The sequence below is a fragment of the Salvelinus fontinalis genome, chromosome 21 (genome assembly GCF_029448725.1).
Source record: "Salvelinus fontinalis isolate EN_2023a chromosome 21, ASM2944872v1, whole genome shotgun sequence".
NCBI lineage: Eukaryota > Metazoa > Chordata > Actinopteri > Salmoniformes > Salmonidae > Salvelinus > Salvelinus fontinalis.
Genome location: NC_074685.1, coordinates 50,498,244 through 50,517,710, shown reverse-complemented (window position 1 = coordinate 50,517,710; position 19,467 = coordinate 50,498,244). Strand labels below are relative to the sequence as shown.

At 47.7% G+C, this 19,467-nt stretch overlaps 1 protein-coding gene across 4 annotated transcripts in view; it reads left to right on the top strand.

The window, feature by feature from the left end:
• LOC129819085 (calmodulin-regulated spectrin-associated protein 1-B-like) overlaps nucleotides 1–19,467 on the top strand; it is a 124,986-nt gene that overhangs the window by 71,911 nt on the left and 33,608 nt on the right. For all 4 annotated transcript variants that reach the window (XR_008754010.1, XM_055875633.1, XM_055875632.1 and 1 more), the window contains exons 7-12: nucleotides 1,747–1,886; nucleotides 2,561–2,657; nucleotides 2,856–2,988; nucleotides 15,760–15,851; nucleotides 16,431–16,515; nucleotides 16,805–19,343. Coding sequence is in view for 3 of the 4 variants with exons in the window: in XM_055875633.1 (XP_055731608.1) it covers nucleotides 1,747–1,886; nucleotides 2,561–2,657; nucleotides 2,856–2,988; nucleotides 15,760–15,851; nucleotides 16,431–16,515; nucleotides 16,805–19,343 (3,086 nt within the window). In the remaining variant the exon portion in view is untranslated. The remainder of the gene's footprint in view (nucleotides 1–1,746; nucleotides 1,887–2,560; nucleotides 2,658–2,855; nucleotides 2,989–15,759; nucleotides 15,852–16,430; nucleotides 16,516–16,804; nucleotides 19,344–19,467) is intronic.

Sequence of the window (19,467 nt, the reverse complement as noted above, 5' to 3'; positions counted from 1 at the left end):
TGCCTCTATAGTACAGTTCCCATTACCATCTACCTGCACTGTTATTTCCTTTATTAGTCTAATCTCTTTTGACCTGAACTACTTTTGTTTTAATGATGACTATTGTATTGAATGGCCTCTAAAAGTGTCCCATACAATAAGGGGCTAGTTACCTAGCTAGCCAGCCAGCCAGCCCATAGAGAGAGCATTCCATTATGGATTTTGTAGTCAACTTGAGCTGCTACAGATATCCACAGTTATTTTTCATGTTGCTACCAACCTTATTATAATGCCAAAATGAAACGTGTTCACAAAAAAATATTGTTCTCACATAAATGTTATTTAACTCTGTAAATGAAAGGAATGAGTGGTTTCCTTTAACTTTTGTTAATAAAATGTTTCTCTGCTAACAGATCCCTCTACGTATTCAATTATAGTTTTTAATCCCTGTGCTGAGTTAATGTGTAGCGGCTAATTGTATAGCTAATAGGCTATGTGTTTGTAGATTGATTTGTCAAAATTATCAGTGACGAAAAATTTGCATACTAGGCCAAAGTTCCTCGTCAGTCGTCTGCAGTGTTGGGAACGTTCCTTTTAAAAGTAACTAATTACATTATGACAGACGCAATATCTACTTTACAATACTTAAAATATATATTTTGTTAAATTATCTCCTCAAGTAAATACATATATAAAACCAACTGGGCACAGTAAAAGGAGAGCTCAAATACAAGGACAATTGGCTACCAATCTGTTTTACACACAGATCCTGGGCAGACAGATTCTGTAGCGCCCTTTCCTTTATGTTTATGGCGAAGACAGAGCTAGAGATTTCAATTCTTATCAACTGAGCCTAACTTGATCACCTAGCTACATTGTTTGCTTTATTACCAGACAGTAAATGGAGCACTCACCTGAACCCGATGATCCTGTGTGTGCGTGTGCAAGTAGCGTCAGTCAAGATACAAGATCTGTGTCACGTCCTGACCATAGAGAGTCCTTATTTTCTATGGTAGAGTAGGTCAGGGAGTGACTGGGGGTTAGTCTAGTTTATATTTTCTATGTGGGGTTCTAGTTTTGTTTTTCTATGTTGGTGATTTTGTACGATTCCCAATTAGAGGCAGCTGGTAATCGTTGTCTCTAATTGGGGATCATATTTAGGTAGCTTTTTTCCCACCTGTGTTTTGTGGGATATTGTTTGTGTAGTTGCATGTTAGCACTCTATTGTCGTCACGTTTTGTTTAGTCGTTATTGTTTTGTTGTGTGGTTCACGTATTTAAAATAAAAGATGTGGAACCCAGATCACGCTGCACATTGGTCCGAGTATGCTTCCAGTTCGTACAACGATCGTGACAATCTGTCCTTTTCTTCTACCAATTCAAAATAATGCAAATACTTCCACGATGAAGGCTATTGTCTCTGCCATCTCGCTAGCTATAAGTTGCCCTGCCCAGCTACCCGCCACAACTTTTGTACTGGAATAGAAAGAGCGCGACGAACGTATCCTAAGAGGAGGAATTTTTATTTTGCCAACTAAGTACAGGTAAATAATATTGTAAAAGTAACTAGGTAACGGATTACATAAAAACTAACGCGTTAGGTTGTTAGTTACCACAAAGTATTGAGTACTCTAAAGTCACCACCTCTGTCCTCGAGAGATTACAATGTATGACAATGTATGACAAGGTTAGCTAATGTTAGCATTCTAACAGTGACGTAAAAATCAATCGCATTTATTTAATAAAGCCCTTTATATGTGTCTTCCAGATATTTGCCTGAAAGTGGTGTCATCCATAGCAGACAGCCTGTACAACATCCAGCTCTTGAGGGAGTTTTGTAATGAGTACCTGAACCGAAGCTTCCACCTGCGCCCAGAAGACGTGCTGTATGCTCCCCCAGTGCTGAAGGTGAGTCCCCATTCTACTACTTTACCTCAGTGGCGAAACAGAGGCTATCATTCTTTCTTGATTAGCCTCACTCATTGCTTCTCATAGCGTATTGTAGGAGGAGGTCAGAGGGGGAGACCTCTTCCATTGTGTTTCAGAAGGAGGTGAGGTAGTGAGGAAATACAAAATTGAGAAAGATACCCTTTTGAATACCTTTAATGTACATCTCTACTCCCTACCTTCTGTGATTCAAACTAAATAAGGTGTTCCATTACATGGCTTTAACCTATCCAATCCTATCAGAACATTGGCCAGTTCTATAAAGAGGGAAGTAGGATGCATCTTGAAAGCTTTTGAACAGGACCACAATGCACTACTAGCAGACATACAGGTAAATGCCAGAATAAAGGAAAAACCAACATTAAAAAAAGGGTCTTCATAGGGATTTGGGCCAGAACAGCTTCAATGCACATTGACATAGATTCTATAAGTGTTTGGTGTCACATCCCTCCAATAGAGTTCCATTCTTCCACAAGAAATTACATAATTTTGTGTTTTGGGTTGTGGAAAACGCTGTCTGAATACACTATGTATCCCTCATTTGCTTAAGCGTTTCCATTATTTTGGCAATTACCAGTTATTTAAACACTCTCCAATGTTGTGGTGTTGACTCTGTTTCTGACATCTTTCCAAAGCACAATGTCATGGTGTTCATCGCAGAGCTATTCTGGTGGTTTGAGATCCTCAAGCCCGACTTTGTCCAGCCACGGGACTTGCAAGAAGTCAAAGACGGTACAGACATTGTATTCTTCTTCTTATAATATATTATTTTGCACTGATGTATTATATGTGCTACTGCCTTTCATTCATCCAGAGCCAATTTTTTCATCCGATTTTTTTTTTAAATTTGACTTTGAGCCACTCATAAGAACACTGATCTATAAGGTTCCTCCGTGTTTTGGTTGACACTCTTTGCCATCAATCTCATAGTGAGGTCACTGCTGCAGCCCAAGAATTCCCGCCCCCATGTCGCCATCTCCAATGCTACCAAACGCAGCTTCCTGGCCACACCTGGCTCTCCTGACGTCATAACATCATCCCAAAGCCCAGATATCTGTAACAGGTACTACTTGAAACTCTGTTCACTTTTCTGTCAGTCTGTTTCTGTCTGTTTGTTATCTTCGTTTTCTGCTAGGATTGGAATGAGCCTTTGCTCACGTGTGTGGTGTACCTGTGTGTGTGCGGGCGTGCTTGTGTGTGTCAGGGTTTCGGTTAGCCGGTAATTGCTGGCTTTTGGCCGATTTTATGAAGGAAAAGTCGATAAATAAAATTGTAGCCAGCCAAATTGTCCAGAGCTGACCTGCTACTGAGGAGAGAGAGAAAACGAGAGAGGAGCCTCGGCCTAGGCTGCTGTTGATGGCGAAGTTGAAGGCCTTTTTCATTGAAGTAAAATATAGTGAAAAGGCAGGGCTTTAGACTGCGACCCTTTGACTTGGCTGTGCGAGTTCAAACATTTATCGGTTGCATCGGTGCGGGCTGCAGAATCAGATCCATTCACCTCACTAAAAACGTCCTATTTTTTAGGAGGCTAAAACCATGATTTGGTCAAACAGTAGAGTACATTATCCTCATGATTCCTGTAATGAAAGTGTCTACATGCCAAAGTACCTGTTTCGCTGGGGCCTGCTGCTGCACTCTCTCCTTTTTGGGCTCCCGAGTGGCGCAGCGGTCTAAGGCACTGCATCTCAGAGCAAGCGGCGTCAATATAGTACCTGGTTCGAATACAGGCAGTATCACATCCAGCCGTGATTGGGAGTCAATGATCCCAAACACACCGCCCGGGCAACGAAGGAGTGGCTTCGTAAGAAGCATTTCAAGGTCCTGGAGTGGCCTAGCCAGTCTCCAGGGTCTCAACCCCATAGAAAATCTTTGGAGGGAGTTGAAAGTCCGTGTTGCCCAGCAACAGCCCCAAAACATCACTGCTCTAGAGGAGATCTGCATGGAGGAATGGGCCAAAATACCAGCAACAGTGTGTGAAAACCTTGTGAAGACTTACAGAAAACGTTTGACCTCTGTCATTGCCAACAAAGGGTATATAACAAAGTATTGAGATAAACTTTTGTTATTGACCAAATACTTATTTTCCACCATAATTTGCAAATAAATTCATAAAAAATCCTACAATGTGATTTTCTGGATTTTTTTTTTTCTCATTTTGTCTGTCATAGTTGAAGTGTACCTATGATGAAAATTACAGGCCTCTCTCATCTTTTTAAGTGGGAGAACTTGCACAATTGGTGGCTGACTAAATACTTTTTTGCCCCACTGTATACACCTTATCTGAAAGTCCCCAGAGTCTGCAACACCTCTAAGCAAGCGGCACCATGAAGTCCAATGAGATCTCCAAACATTTGCATCTTCAAAGTGGTATGCATATTGTGTAAATCAAATGATACAACACCCCCCAAAATCTATCTTAATTCCAGGTTGTAAGGCAACAAAATAGGGAAAATGCCGGGGGGGGGGGGGGGGGTGAATACTTACGCAAGTCCGTTACTTTTATGGGGGGTCAATTAAGGAAGCCATCCTCTTCTGGAAACCAGGACAACAGGAGAGGATATTTTGAAAATACTGGACAGCGTTATGACATCAAATGGACTTTGGCGGTCAAGATGTGTTGGTATCTGTACTGATGGTGCAAAAGCCATGACAGGCAGACATAGTGGAGTGGTAACGCGCGTACAAGCAGTTTCTCCCAACTCCACTTGGGTACACTGCAGTATCAACCGAGAGGCTCTTGCTGCCAAGGGAATGGCTGACAGCTTGAAAGACGTTTTGGACACTACAGTGAAAATGGGGAACTTTGTTAAAACCTCTCTGCGCTACGGATCCCTTTTACGGGATCATTTTCCTAAACAACCGCTGAATTGCAGGGCGCAAAATATTACTAAAAATATTTATAATCATGCAATCACAAGTGAAATATACCAAAACACAGCTTAGCTTGTTGTTAATCCACCTATCGTGTCAGATTTTGAAAATATGCTTTACAGAGAAAGAAATCCAAGCTTTTGTGAGTGTATCAATCAATGCTAGAACAGCTAGCCCCAAATTAGCATGTCACGAAAGTCAGAAAAGCAATAAAATTAATCGCTTACCTTTGATAATCTTCGGATGTTTGCACTCACGAGACTCCCAGTTACACAATAAATGTTATTTTTGTTCTATAAATATTACTTTTATAACAAAAAAACGCCATTTGGGTTGCGCGTTATGTTCAGAAAACTACAGCCTCGTTCCGGTGCTGAAAGGCAGAAGAAAATTCCCAAACGTATCATTCAAAAATATTGCTAAAAATATTTATAATCATGCAATCACAAGTGAAATATACCAAAACACAGTTTAGCTTGTTGTTAATCCACCTATCGTGTCAGATTTTGAAAATATGCTTTGCAACGAAAGCAATCTAAGCTTTTGTGAGTGTATCAATCAATGCTAGAACAGTTAGCCTTATATTAGCTTGGTTAGCATGGTCACGAAAGTCAGAAAAGCAATAAAATGAATCGCTTACCTTTGATAATCTTCGGATGTTTGCACTCACGAGACTCCCAGTTACACAACAAATGTTCTTTTTGTTCGATAAATATTACTTTTATAACAAAAAAACGCCATTTGGGTTGCGCGTTATGTTCAGAAACCAAAGCCTCGTTCCGTTCGATGAAAATTCCAAAAAGTATACGTAATGGTCGTAGAAACATGTCAAATGTTTTTTATAATCAATCCTCAGGTTGTTTTTAACAAACATAATCGATAATATTTCAACTGGACCGTAACCTATTCAATAAGATAGAAAAGGAAAATGGAGAGCTACCCCACTCGCGCGCAGGAACTATTCAGAGGACACCTGACTACCTTTGAAAAATCTCGCTCATTTTTCAAAATAAAAGCCTGAAACTATGTCTAAAGCCTGGTCACAGCCTGAGGAAGCCATTGGGAAAGGAATCTGGTTGATACCCCTTTAAATGGAAGAAAGACGGGCCAGGAAACACAAAACACAAAAAAGAAGAAGAAAAACAATCACTTCCGGGTTAGGTTAGATTTTCTCAGGTTTTCGCCTGCAGAATCAGTTTTGTTATACTCACAGACAATATTTTGACAGTTTTGGAAACTTTAGAGTGTGTTCTATCCTAATCTGTAAATTATATGCATATTCTACGATCTGGACCTGAGAAATAGTCTGTTTACCTTGGGAACGTTATTTAAATAATTATTTTTTTTAAAAATAAGAAAATCTGACCCCTAGCGTCAAGAGGTTTTAAAGCATGACCCCTAAACTCTTGTGTATTTTCTGCATTATGCAATGATATGGGCAGCGACCATGTAATGCTTTTACAACATACATGTGCTGGTGATCAAGGGGGAAAGTATTGACACGTTTTTTTCAATTGAGAGACGAGCTTAAAGTTTTCTTTACTGACCATAATTTTCACTTGTCTGAATCCTTGCATGATGACGAGTTTCTCACACGACTGGCCTATATGGGTGATGTTTTTTCTCGCCTGAATGATCTGAATCTAGGATTACAGGGACTCTCCACACGTAAATCAAATCAAATTTTATTTGTCACATACACATGGTTAGCAGATGTTAATGCGAGTGTAGCGAAATGCTTGTGCTTCTAGTTCCGACAATGCAGTAATAACCAACTGTCACGATCGTGTGGCGGATTAATGGACCAAAATGCAGCAGTTGGAAAATATGCCATCTTCTTTTATTAACACCACGAACGAAGATGAACACGACACAAAAACACTTTACAAACTAACAAAATAACAAAACGACCGTGAAGCTACAAACGTTGTGCACAAACATACAGGCTACAAAACGTTCTTACATAGACAATTACCCACAACCAATGAGAGCCTATGGCTACCCTAAATAAGGCTCCCAATCAGAGACAACCGAAATCAGCTGTCTCTAATTGGGAACTCATTCAGGCCACCATAGAATCTCCTAGACAACTAAACATACATAGAAAACACTAGACACCTGTACTCCACACAAACCCATATACTATACAACAACCCATAACCCCTTTACCATATAAACACCCAACACCAACAAAACATAAACATTCCCCATGTCACACCCTGACCTAACTAAAATAATAAAGAAAACCAATAATACTAAGGCCAGGGTGTGACATAACCCCCCCCTTGAGGCGCGAACTCCGGGCGCACCATACACAGTCTAGGGGAGGGTCTGGGTGGGCTTCCATCCACGGTGGCGGCTCCGGCTCTGGTCGCGGTCCCCACGTCACCACAGTACCTAAACACCTCCTAGGCTTCCTCCAAACGACCCCCCTCCACCTTAACCCCATTGCATTCAGGGGCAGTTCCGGACTAAGGGGCAGTACCAGGGTAAGAGGCAGTACCAGGGTCAGGGGCAGTACTAGGGTCAGGGACAGTACCAGGGTCAGGGGCAGTACCAGGGTAAGGGGCAGCACCAGGGTAAGGGGCAGCACCAGGGTAAGGGGCAGCACCAGGGTAAGGGGCAGCTCCGGACTGAGGAATGGCAGCTCCGGACTGAGGGACTGCAGCTCCGGACTGAGGGACTGCAGCTCCGGACTGAGGGATGGCCCATGGCTGGCTGACGGATCTGGCTGCTCATGGCTAGCTGATGGATCTGGCTGCTCATGGCTAGCTGACGGATCTGGCTGCTCATGGCTAGCTGACGGATCTGGCTGCTCATGGCTAGCTGACGGATCTGGCTGCTCATGGCTAGCTGACGGATCTGGCTGCTCATGGCTAGCTGACGGATCTGGCTGCTCATGGCTAGCTGACGGATCTGGCTGCTCATGGCTGGCTGACGGATCTGGCTGCTCATGGCTGGCTGACGGATCTGGCTGCTCATGGCTAGCTGACGGATCTGGCTGCTCATGGCTGGCTGACTGATCTGGCTGCTCCTGTCTGGTTGGCGGCTCTGGCAGATCCTGTCTGGTTGGCGGCTCTGGCAGATCCTGTCTGACGGACGGCTCTAGCGGCTCCTGTCTGGCTGGCGGCTCTAGCGGCTCCTGTCTGGCTGGCGGCTCTAGCGGCTCCTGTCTGGCGGACGGCTCAGTGGGCTCATGGCAGACGGGCGGCTTTGCAGGCTCATGGCAGACGGGCGGCTTTGCAGGCTCATTGCAGACGGATGGCTCAGATGGCGCTGGGGAGACGGATGGCTCAGATGGCGCTGGGGAGACGGATGGCTCAGATGGCGCTGGGGAGACGAGCAGTTCAGTCATCGCTGTGCAGACGGCAGACTCCTGCCGGCTGAGGCGCACTGTAGACCTGGTGCGTGGTGCCGGGACTGGTGGCACCGGGCTGGGGACACGCATCTCAGGGCTAGTGCGGGGAGCAGGAACAGGGCATACTGGACCCTGGGGACGCACATTAGGCCTAGTGCGTGGGGCCGGAACTGGTGGTACCGGACTGGGGACACGCATCTCAGGGCTAATGCGGGGAGCAGCAACAGGATGCACAGGACTCTGGAGACGCACAAAAGGCTTAGTGCGTGGTGCCGGAATTGGTGATACCGGGCTGGAGACACGCACCATAGGACGAGTGCGTGGAGGAGGAACAGGACTCTGGAGACACACTGGAAGCCTGTTACGTGGTGTAGGCACTTGTGGCACTGAACTGGGGCGGGGAGGTGGCGCCGGAAATACCGGACCGTGCAGGCGTATTGGCTCCCTTGAGCATTGAGCCTGACCAACCTTACCTGGTTGAATGCTCCCCGTTGCCCGACCAGTGCGGGGAGGTGGAATAACCCGCACCGGGCTATGTAGGCGAACCGGGGACACCATGCGTAAGGCTGGTGCCATGTAAACCGGCCCGAGGAGACGCACTGGTGGCCAGATATGTAGGGCCGGCTTCATGACATCCGGCTCAATACTCAATCTAGCCCTGCCAGTGCGGGGAGGTGGAATAACCCGCACCGGGCTATGCACACGTACAGGAGACACCGTGCGCTCTACTGCGTAACACGGTGTCTGCCCGTACTCTCGCTCTCCACGGTAATTACAGGGAGTAGGCGCAGGTTTCCTACCTGACTTCGCCACTCTCCCTTTAAGCCCCCCCCAAAGAAATTTTTTGGGTTTTCCCACAGGCTTCCTACCGCTTCGTCGTGCTGCCTCCATTCGCCGGTATCCCTCCTCGCACTGCGCCAGAGAATCCCAGGCGGGCTCCGGCACTCTCCCTGGGTTGATCGCCCACCTGTCGATCTCCTCCCACGTAGTGTAGCCCAGATCCTTTGTAGGTTCCTTTTCCTGTCTCCGAGCTAGCTCCTCATATCGCCGCCTCTCTGCTTTCGCTGCCTCCAGCTCAGCTTTGGGGCGGTTATATTCTCCTGGTACCTCCCGGTCTAAAATTTCCTCCCATGTCCATGAATCCTTGTATTTCTCCTGTTGCCGCTGGTCATGCCGCTTGGTCCTATGGTGGGTAATTCTGTCACGATCGTGTGGCGGATTAATGGACCAAAATGCAGCAGTTGGAAAATATGCCATCTTCTTTTATTAACACCACGAACGAAGATGAACACGACACAAAAACACTTTACAAACTAACAAAAATAACAAAACGACCGTGAAGCTACAAACGTTGTGCACAAACATACAGGCTACAAAACGTTCTTACATAGACAATTACCCACAACCAATGAGAGCCTATGGCTACCCTAAATAAGGCTCCCAATCAGAGACAACCGAAATCAGCTGTCTCTAATTGGGAACTCATTCAGGCCACCATAGAATCTCCTAGACAACTAAACATACATAGAAAACACTAGACACCTGTACTCCACACAAACCCATATACTATACAACAACCCATAACCCCTTTACCATATAAACACCCAACACCAACAAAACATAAACATTCCCCATGTCACACCCTGACCTAACTAAAATAATAAAGAAAACCAATAATACTAAGGCCAGGGTGTGACACCAACAAGTAATCTAACCTAACAATTCCACAACTACTACCTTATACACACAAGTGTAAAGGGATAAAGAATATGTACATAAAGATATATGAATGAGTGATGGTACAGAACGGCATAGGCAAGATGCAGTAGATGGTATAGAGTACAGTCTATACATATGAGATGAGTAATGTAGGGTATGTAAACATAAAGTGGCATAGTTTAAAGTGGCTAGTGATACATGTATTACATAAAGATGGCAAGATGCAGTAGATGAAATAGAGTACACTATATACATATACATATGAGATGAGTAATGTAGGGTATGTAAACATTATATTAAGTGGCATTGTTTAAAGTGGCTAGTGATCCATTTTTACATAATTTCCATCAATTCCCATTATTAAAGTGGCTGGAGTTGAGTCAGTATGTTGGCAGCGGCCACTAAATGTTAGTGGTGGCTGTTTAACAGTCTGATGGCCTTGAGATAGAAGCTGTTTTTCAGTCTCTCGGTCCCTGCTTTGATGCACCTGTACTGACCTCGCCTTCTGGATGATAGCGGGGTGAACAGGCAGTGGCTCGGGTGGTTGTTGTCCTTGATGATCTTTATGGCCTTCCTGTGACATCGGGTGGTGTAGGTGTCCTGGAGGGCAGGTAGTTTGCCCCCGGTGATGCGTTGTGCAGACCTCACTACCCTCTGGAGAGCTTTACGGTTGTGGGTGGAGCAGTTGCCGTACCAGGTGGTGATACAGCCCGACATATTTAATGTGCGAGACAAAATTGAGGCTATGATTAAGAAGTTGGAGCTCTTCTCTGTCTGCATTAACAAGGACAACACAGGTCTTTCCATCATTGTATGATTTTTTTTGTGTGCTTGAACTCAAGCTTACGGACGATATCAAATGTGATATAGCGAAGCACCTGAGTGAGCTGGGTGCGCAATTACGCAGGTTGTCACGTATACTCCCTCTACGGTCTCTAGGTCATCAGGCTGCTAATTATCCAGCACACCTGTCACCATCGTCAAGCGCACCAGTGCCTCATGACACTCCCCTGGACTCCTTCCCTATATCTGTCACTCCTCTTGGTTCTTTCCTCAGGTGTTATTGACTCCGTTTCATGTCGGTGCGTTGTTTGTGTTTATTGTTTTGTTTATTTATTAAAACACTCACTCCCTGTGCTGGCTTCCCGACTCTCGGCACACTCGTTACAGAATAACACCTCACCTAAGGCAAGCAGTGTTAATGACGTCGGGTCCGGGAGCTGCTACAGGCTCTCATGCCTCCGCCAGATCGCCGGGCTCCCCTGCCTCAGCCGGCTCGTCGGGCTCCCCTGCCTCAGCCGGCTCGTCGGGCTCCCCTGCCTCAGCCGGCTCGTCGGGCTCCCCTGCCTCAGCCGGCTCGTCGGGCTCCCCTGCCTCAGCCGGCTCGTCGGGCTCCCCTGCCTCAGCCGGCTCGTCGGGCTCCCCTGCCTCAGCCGGCTCGTCGGGCTCCCCTGCCTCAGCCGGCTCGTCGGGCTCCCCTGCCTCAGCCGGATCGCCGGGCTCCCCTGCCTCAGCCGGTCTGTCATGTTCCCGCGCCCCAGCCAGCTAGAGCCGCGCGTCGGGGAGGGGGTACTGTCACATATACTCCCTATCTGGCCTATAGGTCATCAGGCTGCTGATTATCCCGCACACCTGTCACCATCGTCTTGCGCACCTGCGCCTCATGACACTCACCTTGACTCCATCACCTCCTTAATTATCTTCCCTATATCTGTCTCTCCCCTTGGTTCGATGGCCCTGAACGAACTTTATCTGACTCTTTGTAAACTGGAAACCACACACCCTGAGGCTGCATTCATCGTAGCTGGGGATTTTAACAAGGCTAATCTGAAAACAAAACTCCCTAAATTCTATCAGCATATCGATTGTGCTACCAGGGCTGGTAAAACCTTGGATCATTGTTATACTAACTTCCCGCGACGCATATAAGGCCCTCCCCCGCCCTCCTTTCGGAAAAGCTGACCACGACTCCATTTTGTTGCTTCCAGCCTACAAACAGAAACTAAAACAACAAGCTCCCTCGCTCAGGTCTGTTCAACGCTGGTCCGACCAATCTGATTCCACGCTTCAAGACTGCTTCGATCACGTGGATTGGGATATGTTCCGCATTGCGTCCAACAACAATATTGACGAATACACTGATTCGGTGAGCGAGTTCATTAGAAAGTGCATTGACGATGTCGTACCCACAGCAACGATTAAAACATTCCCAAACCAGAAACCGTGGATTGATAGCAGCATTCGCGTGAAACTGAAAGCGCGAACCACTGCTTTTAACCAGGGCAAGGTGACCGGAAACATGACTGTATACAAACAGTGTAGCTATTCTCTCCGCAAGGCAATCAAAGCTAAGTCCCAGTATAGAGACAAAGTAGAGTCACAATTCAACAGCTCAGACACAAGAGGTATGTGGCAGGGTCTACAGTCAATCACGGACTACAAAAAGAAAACCAGCCCCGTCGCGGATCAGGATGTCTTGCTCCCAGACAGGCTAAATAACTTTTTTGCTCGCTTTGAGGACAATACAGTGCCACTGACACGGCCCGCTACCAAAACCTGCGGGCTCTCCTTCACTGCAGCCGAGGTGAGTAAAACATTTAAACGTGTTAAACCTCGCAAGGCTGCAGGCCCAGACGGCATTCCCAGCCGCGTCCTCAGAGCATGCGCAGACCAGCTGGCTGGTGTGTTTAAGGATATATTCAATCAATCCTTATCCCAGTCTGCTGTTCCCACATGCTTCAAGAGGGCCACCATTGTTCCTGTTCCCAAGAAAGCTAAGGTAACTGAGCTAAACAACTACCGCCCCGTAGCACTCACTTCCGTCATCATGAAGTGCTTTGAGAGACTAGTCAAGGACCATATCACCTCCACCCTACCTGATACCCTAGACCCACTCCAATTTGCTTACCGACCCAATAGGTCCACAAACGACGCAATCGCAACCACACTGCACACTGCTCTAACCCATCTGGACAAGAGGAATACCTATGTGAGAATGCTGTTCATCGACTACAGCTCAGCATTTAACACCATAGTACCCTCCAAACTCGTCATCAAGCTCGAGACCCTGGGTCTCGACCCCGCCCTGTGCAACTGGGTCCTGGACTTCCTGACGGGCCGCCCCCAGGTGGTGAGGGTAGGTAACAACATCTCCACCCCGCTGATCCTCAACACCGGGGCCCCACAAGGGTGCGTTCTCAGCCCTCTCCTGTACTCCCTGTTCACCCACGACTGCGTGGCGATGCACGCCTCCAACTCAATCATCAAGTTTGCGGACGACACTACAGTGGTAGGCTTGATTACCAACAACGACGAGACGGCCTACAGGGAGGAGGTGAGGGCCCTCGGAGTGTGGTGTCAGGAAAATAACCTCACACTCAACGTCAACAAAACAAAGGAGATGATTGTGGACTTCAGGAAACAGCAGAGGGAGCACCCCCCTATCCACATCGACGGGACAGTAGTGGAGAAGGTGGAAAGTTTTAAGTTCCTCGGTGTACACATCATGGACAAACTGAATTGGTCCACCAACACACACAGTGTGGTGAAGAAGGCGCAGCAGCGCCTCTTCAACCTCAGGAGGCTGAAGAAATTCGGCTTGTCACCAAAAGCACTCACAAACTTCTACAGATGCACAATCGAGAGCATCCTGTCGGGCTGTATCACTGCCTGGTACGGCAACTGCTCCGCCCACAAACGTAAGGCTCTCCAGAGGGTAGTGAGGTCTGCACAACGCATCACCGGGGGCAAACTACCTGCCCTCCAGAACACCTACACCACCCGATGTCACAGGAAGGCCATAAAGATCATCAAGGACAACAACCACCCAAGCCACTGCCTGTTCACCCCACTATCATCCAGAAGGCGAGGTCAGTACAGGTGCATCAAAGCAGGGACCGAGAGACTGAAAAACAGCTTCTATCTCAAGGCCATCAGACTGTTAAACAGCCACCACTAACATTTAGTGGCCGCTGCCAACATACTGACTCAACTCCAGCCACTTTAATAATGGGAATTGATGGAAATGATGGAAAAATATACCACTAGCCACTTTAAACAATGCCACTTAATATAATGTTTACATACCCTACATTACTCATCTCATATGTATATGTATATACTGTACTCTATACCATCTACTGCATCTTGCCTATGCCGTTCTGTACCATCACTCATTCATATATCTTTATGTACATATTCTTTATCCCTTTACACTTGTGTGTATCAGGTAGTAGTTGTGGAATTGTTAGGTTAGATTACTTGTTGGTTATTACTGCATTGTCGGAACTAGAAGCATTTCGCTACACTCGCATTAACATCTGCTAACCATGTATATGTGACAAATACAATTTGATTTGATTTGATTTGGGTCTTTCCTCAGGTGTTGTTGACTCTGTTTCATGTCGGTGCGTTGTTTGTGTTTATTGTTTTGTTCATTTATTGAAACACTCACTCCCTGTACTTGCTTCCGGACTCTCAGCGCACTCGTTATACAAGTACTTTCCCGAATCGGATGACACAAACAACTGGATTCGTTAATCCTTTCATGCCCTGCCTCCAGTCCACTTACCGATATCTGAACAAGAGAGCCTCTTCGAAATTGTAAAAAGTGGATTCTGCGAAAATTGAATTTTGAGCCACTGGCATATTATAGATAGGGCTGCGCTCAGAATATCCTGCCTTGGCAAATTGCGATGTCAAGACACTGATTTCCTTTGCAACCACGTACCTATGTGAGAGTGGATTCTCGGCCCTCACTAGCATGAAAACTAAATTCAGGCACAGACTGTGTGTGGAAAATGATTTAAGACTGAGACTCTCTCCAATACAACCCAACATTGCAGAGTTATGTGCATCCCTTCAAGCACACCCTTCTCATTAACCTGTGGTGAGTTATTAAAAAAATGTCGATGAACAAATAAGGTTTTATATATAAGATGGCTGAATAAAGAGCAAAATGGTTGATTTATTATTTGTGCCGTGGTCCAATAAGAGCTCTTTGTCACTTCCCACGAGCCGGGTTGTGACAAAAACAAATTCTTCTGTATAATAAATGTATTGTGTGTTTGCCTTTGCAGGCTTACAAAGATGGCAAAAAACAACATTTGAGAGTGCGCTGACCCTGGGGCTAGAGGGGGTACGCAGCTGGAGGTTGAATGTTTGAAAGGGTACGAGACTATAAAAAGTTAGGGAAGCACTGTTTTAGGCCTACCAGAGTTAAGCATTATATTGTCTTTATAGAAAATATTCTACTCGTAAATGAATGAATTAGCCTCCTTCTGTACGCCTATATCTGTAGAGCAGACGCAGTAGTTGACAAGTATAAAGAAATTCATGTTGGTGTCGTAGAATGCCACCCGGCATATCTCGATCTCTCTCTCTCTCTCTCTTTCTCTCTGGGACTAGGCCTAAGCTTCTCATGCTTTTATATTTGTCTGTTAAAATATTAATATAATGCAGTGGATGCTTAAGCCAATAGGCCTACGTATGCATTGCCCTGACACATTTAGTGCCCAAATCTCTGACGGCTGAACCGTGAGATGGACAACCATTGTTTTAGGAAAGTAAAAAAACTAATAAAACGATGCTACACATCGTAACACAAGGAATCGTGTTTTTGTCATTAGTTGTAGGCTGTTTTTAAGGACATGTAAATGTGGCTCATTTTGTCAATATCCCTTGTTTATTGATGGTGCTGGTTGTGTGTGTGGGTGGGTGGCCTAATGGGTTACACACCCAATGCATATGGATGACCGGGACATTTCTGAAATGTCCGATAAAATTGAAATCTTCACGGTCAATTGTCCGGCGCCAAATTTTCCTGAAACAAAACCCTGGTGTGTGCGTGTTTGGGGAAGTATAATGCCCGATTTCTTTCTTTTGCAGTACCAAAGTCAGTCCTGCGTGTAGCCCCTCACACTTATTACTCCCCCTGAGACAGAGGCAACAGAAGTCCACACAGGAGGATGACGCCTCAGGTAAGATTGACTTGAACTGTACTATGCTAAATTGTATATTTTCTTTTCACATTGTCCTTTTTTATGCGTAATTAGGCCAGCCCAGCACGGCTTGGCTTGGTGTACTCCTATAGTGTGAATCGGGCATTTATTTGACCTTTTATTTAAGCAGCGAGCCACCATTAAGACTGGGGTCTCTTTCACAAGGGAGCCCTGCATGCACAATTTCACAAGACAAAATCAAAAATAAGTCAAATACAGCACAACACAAATATTTAAGAAAAACAATGACATTCCTCAATTAGAAGGTCCGCAAGCACCAGAACATCCAATTGTAATTTATTTTGTATTTGGTTTCAGCAATGAGTTGCTTTAAAAAATAAAAGCAGATTTACCTAGTTCGGTGGAGACCCGAGGATCCTTGAGTTAACCAACATGAGAAGCACAATATCAGACTTATAGTCGTACTGTAAATTAGTCCAGTTCATTTTCACCAATGAGTAATGCTCATCACAATTTTTGATTTATCTCAATCCCATAATGTCACAAAGGCTGATACATAAATAAGGCAATTGTTTAATATTTTGTGTCTGTGTTTAGGGCAGAGAAACAGGTCCAACTCTCTGTCACGTGTTGACAGTCAAGTTCAGGGGTCAAGCCTGGCCTGGCCAGAGAGAAGACAGAGGTGAGTGGTTCATTAAACATTTCAGTCATGTATGCTGAAACAAGAGAAAAGAAAAGCGAGATTTCAAGTATGTGCAGCTAGGGAAGGTGAACAACAACAGTGTCCTGTCATACTTCTCAGAACCCTTTCCACCTGCATGTTCAAGTTCACCTCTGTCTTCGTTAGATAGTGATGTTTAAAGATATTGTTATGGCAGTGTCATGGTCTTGCCTTGATCTTTCTCCTCTTTCCTCCCCTCTTTTCCATCTCACCCCCTTCTCCTCTCCCACTCGCTCCCCTCCCCACCCAGACCCCTTTCCCAGCCGGTGCCCTACGCCCTCCACTTCCCCCTGGAGAGAGAGTGCGATGGCCTGAGCCTGGCCCGCTCCATCAGCAAGGACAGCCTGGGATCCAACATCATCAGCATCACACCCAAACACGTGCTTGGTGGGCCGGGGATGGGGATGGGTGTACAACTGCCCCCCCGCAGGCTCAACGGTCAGGACATGATAGGCCACATCCGCTTCAAGGACAAGGAGGTGGAGGAGGACGAGCTGGTGGCCATCATCCACCCGGCGGCTCTGGCCAGGTGCTACGGCCCCCGTGCCGCCCCCGAGAGTGACGAAATGGAGCAGGACGACCTGGAGGTCCAGAGTGTGGTGACCTCCAGAGTGTCCAGCGCTCGGCACGCCTACTGCCTCGCTGCCCCTCACCCCGACCCCCAGGCTGAGAGTTTCTACCTGGAGCCCCTGATGCCAGCCGTTATTAAGACTGCCAAAGAGAAGAGCATCAGCCTGAACAAGGAGGAGGAAAGCGGGGAGAGTACAAGCAAAGCGGTCCTTAAGAGAACCACTGAGGGTCTTAATTGCACGTTCACCCCCATCCCCAATGCGGAGGCCACCTCTGGTCCCTTCAGACCACCCACGAAGGGAGGTACGGGTTCTTCTCCGCTCCCTCTGATGGGGGCAGCAGAGCCCATCACCAGGGAGCAGTCCTGTGGCTTCTTCCTCCACCTGTCACCGGAGCCCGGGGACCAGACGACGGCCCTCTCGGGGCTGGCACCGAGCCACAGCCCCTCCCCTTCCGCCATTACTACAGCTTGGGTGGGCCGGGACTCATACTCTGAGATTGCAAACCCGGAAGAGGAGGAAGAGGAGGAGGAGGAGGAAGATCAGATGGAGCTGGCCAAGGAAGTGGTGAGGCGTGTCATGGGGATGTGCCTGGGAGAGGGAGGGGAGAGCAAAGGGGAACCGGAGGGGGCCGAGGGCGAGTCGGCCAAGCTCCGGGAGGACGTGAAGGTGTGCGAGCGCGAGGACAAGGAAGGCCTGGAGGCCTGGAGCGGGCCGTCCAGCCCTTGCCTTAGCACGGCGTCCTGGGCCAGCAGTGTGTGCAACAGCGGCACCGCGCGAATGACCAGCTTTGCAGAGCGCAAGCTCCACCGAAAGGTCAACAGCTTTCCCGACGGCGGCGGCTCCAATAACAGCAGCTCCCAAAAGACCACGCCCGATGGCTCGGAGAGCGCCCCCTACACTCTAGGAGGCTTGTGGTGCCTGCAGGCTTCTAGCCCATGTCGGCTGGCTAAAGACGAAGCTTTGCGGGTCAGGAAGGAGGGTGGCACCGCCAACGTCCTGGCCTCAGAGCTGGTGCAGCTCCACATGCAGCTGGAGGAGCAGCGGCGCGCCATAGAGCACCAAAAGAAGAAGATGGAGACCATATCGGCGTGCCAGCGACTCAAGCTGGGCAAGGCTGCCTTCCTCAACATTGTCAAGAAGGGGGGTGGCAAGAGCAACACGCTGCCCCAGCCCCTCAAACACCTGGAGACCCAATATCAGACAGCTGGCAAGGACAAGGCTTGTAGGGACGACTCGTGTTTGGATGTCCTGAAGGGTCAGGGGAAGGAGGGACAGCAGCAGAGGGACAGGGACAACAGAACAAACAGTGGCGGTGCAGGGCCACCGGACAAGGCGGGAGTCGAGCCAGACCTGAGCGAGTGTAGCCGCTCCATAGAGTTGCTGAATGAAGCCATCAGTGCCATTCAGCAACAGATGATGCAGCTGTCTCTACAGCAGGACCGTCTGATTAAGCAGAGCGTCCAGTCACCCCTAGTGGTCCCGCATGCCGCCTCCCTTCTATCCCTACCATCTGCCCCTACACCCACCCAAGACACCTCTTCAACTCCTTCCTCGGACTCCACCGCTACCCCCACCGACTCCAATTTCCGCCCGGCCGTGCATTTCATGGAGACCATCACCACCGCTCCACCCACCCGCCGCCCTCCCAAACTGAGCTCCGGATGCAGCCCCAGGACCAAACCCGCAGAGCTCAAACTGACCAAGCAGAAGGGCAGGCCGGCGTCCAAGACCGGCACCCCCGCATCCAACACAGACCCTAGGCGCTCCCCGGGGTGGCACACCACCTCCCGAGGGGAGCAGGATAGGGACCGGAGTCAGAACAGCAGCCCCACCTGCGTGATATTCACAGAGAGCCCCAGGGCCTTGGAGAGAGGCACGCTCCGTAGCACCACCTTCAAGATCAGAGATGAGGCCAACCAGCGCAGCCACAGAGACGGGCCCACCCTTAGCCCTAAGCATACCCCCCCTGAGGATTCAACCCCCTATGGCACCCCTCTCACACCCCACTGTGTGGACGTGGCTGAGGGGCTGGAGTGGCGGGAGCGTAGCGGCTCAGGGAAGGAGAACGAGCCCGGCGAGGAGGGAGGTCGAGGGAAAGGCCAGCTGATCGAGGTAGACCTGTCTGACCTGAAGGAACCATCGGAGGAAAAAGACTCCGATATAGGGGACACCTCGGCAGACGGAGAACAGAAGTCAGGACTGGGTTTCTTCTTCAAGGTAGGAATTTTACGAAGAGTGGCAGAATCTCAATAGTCTCTCCTCGTCTGAAGTAATGAATTTCCCCTTGAGGGACAATGCATTTGTATTAGAGCTGTCAAAGTTAACGTGTTAATGACAGTTA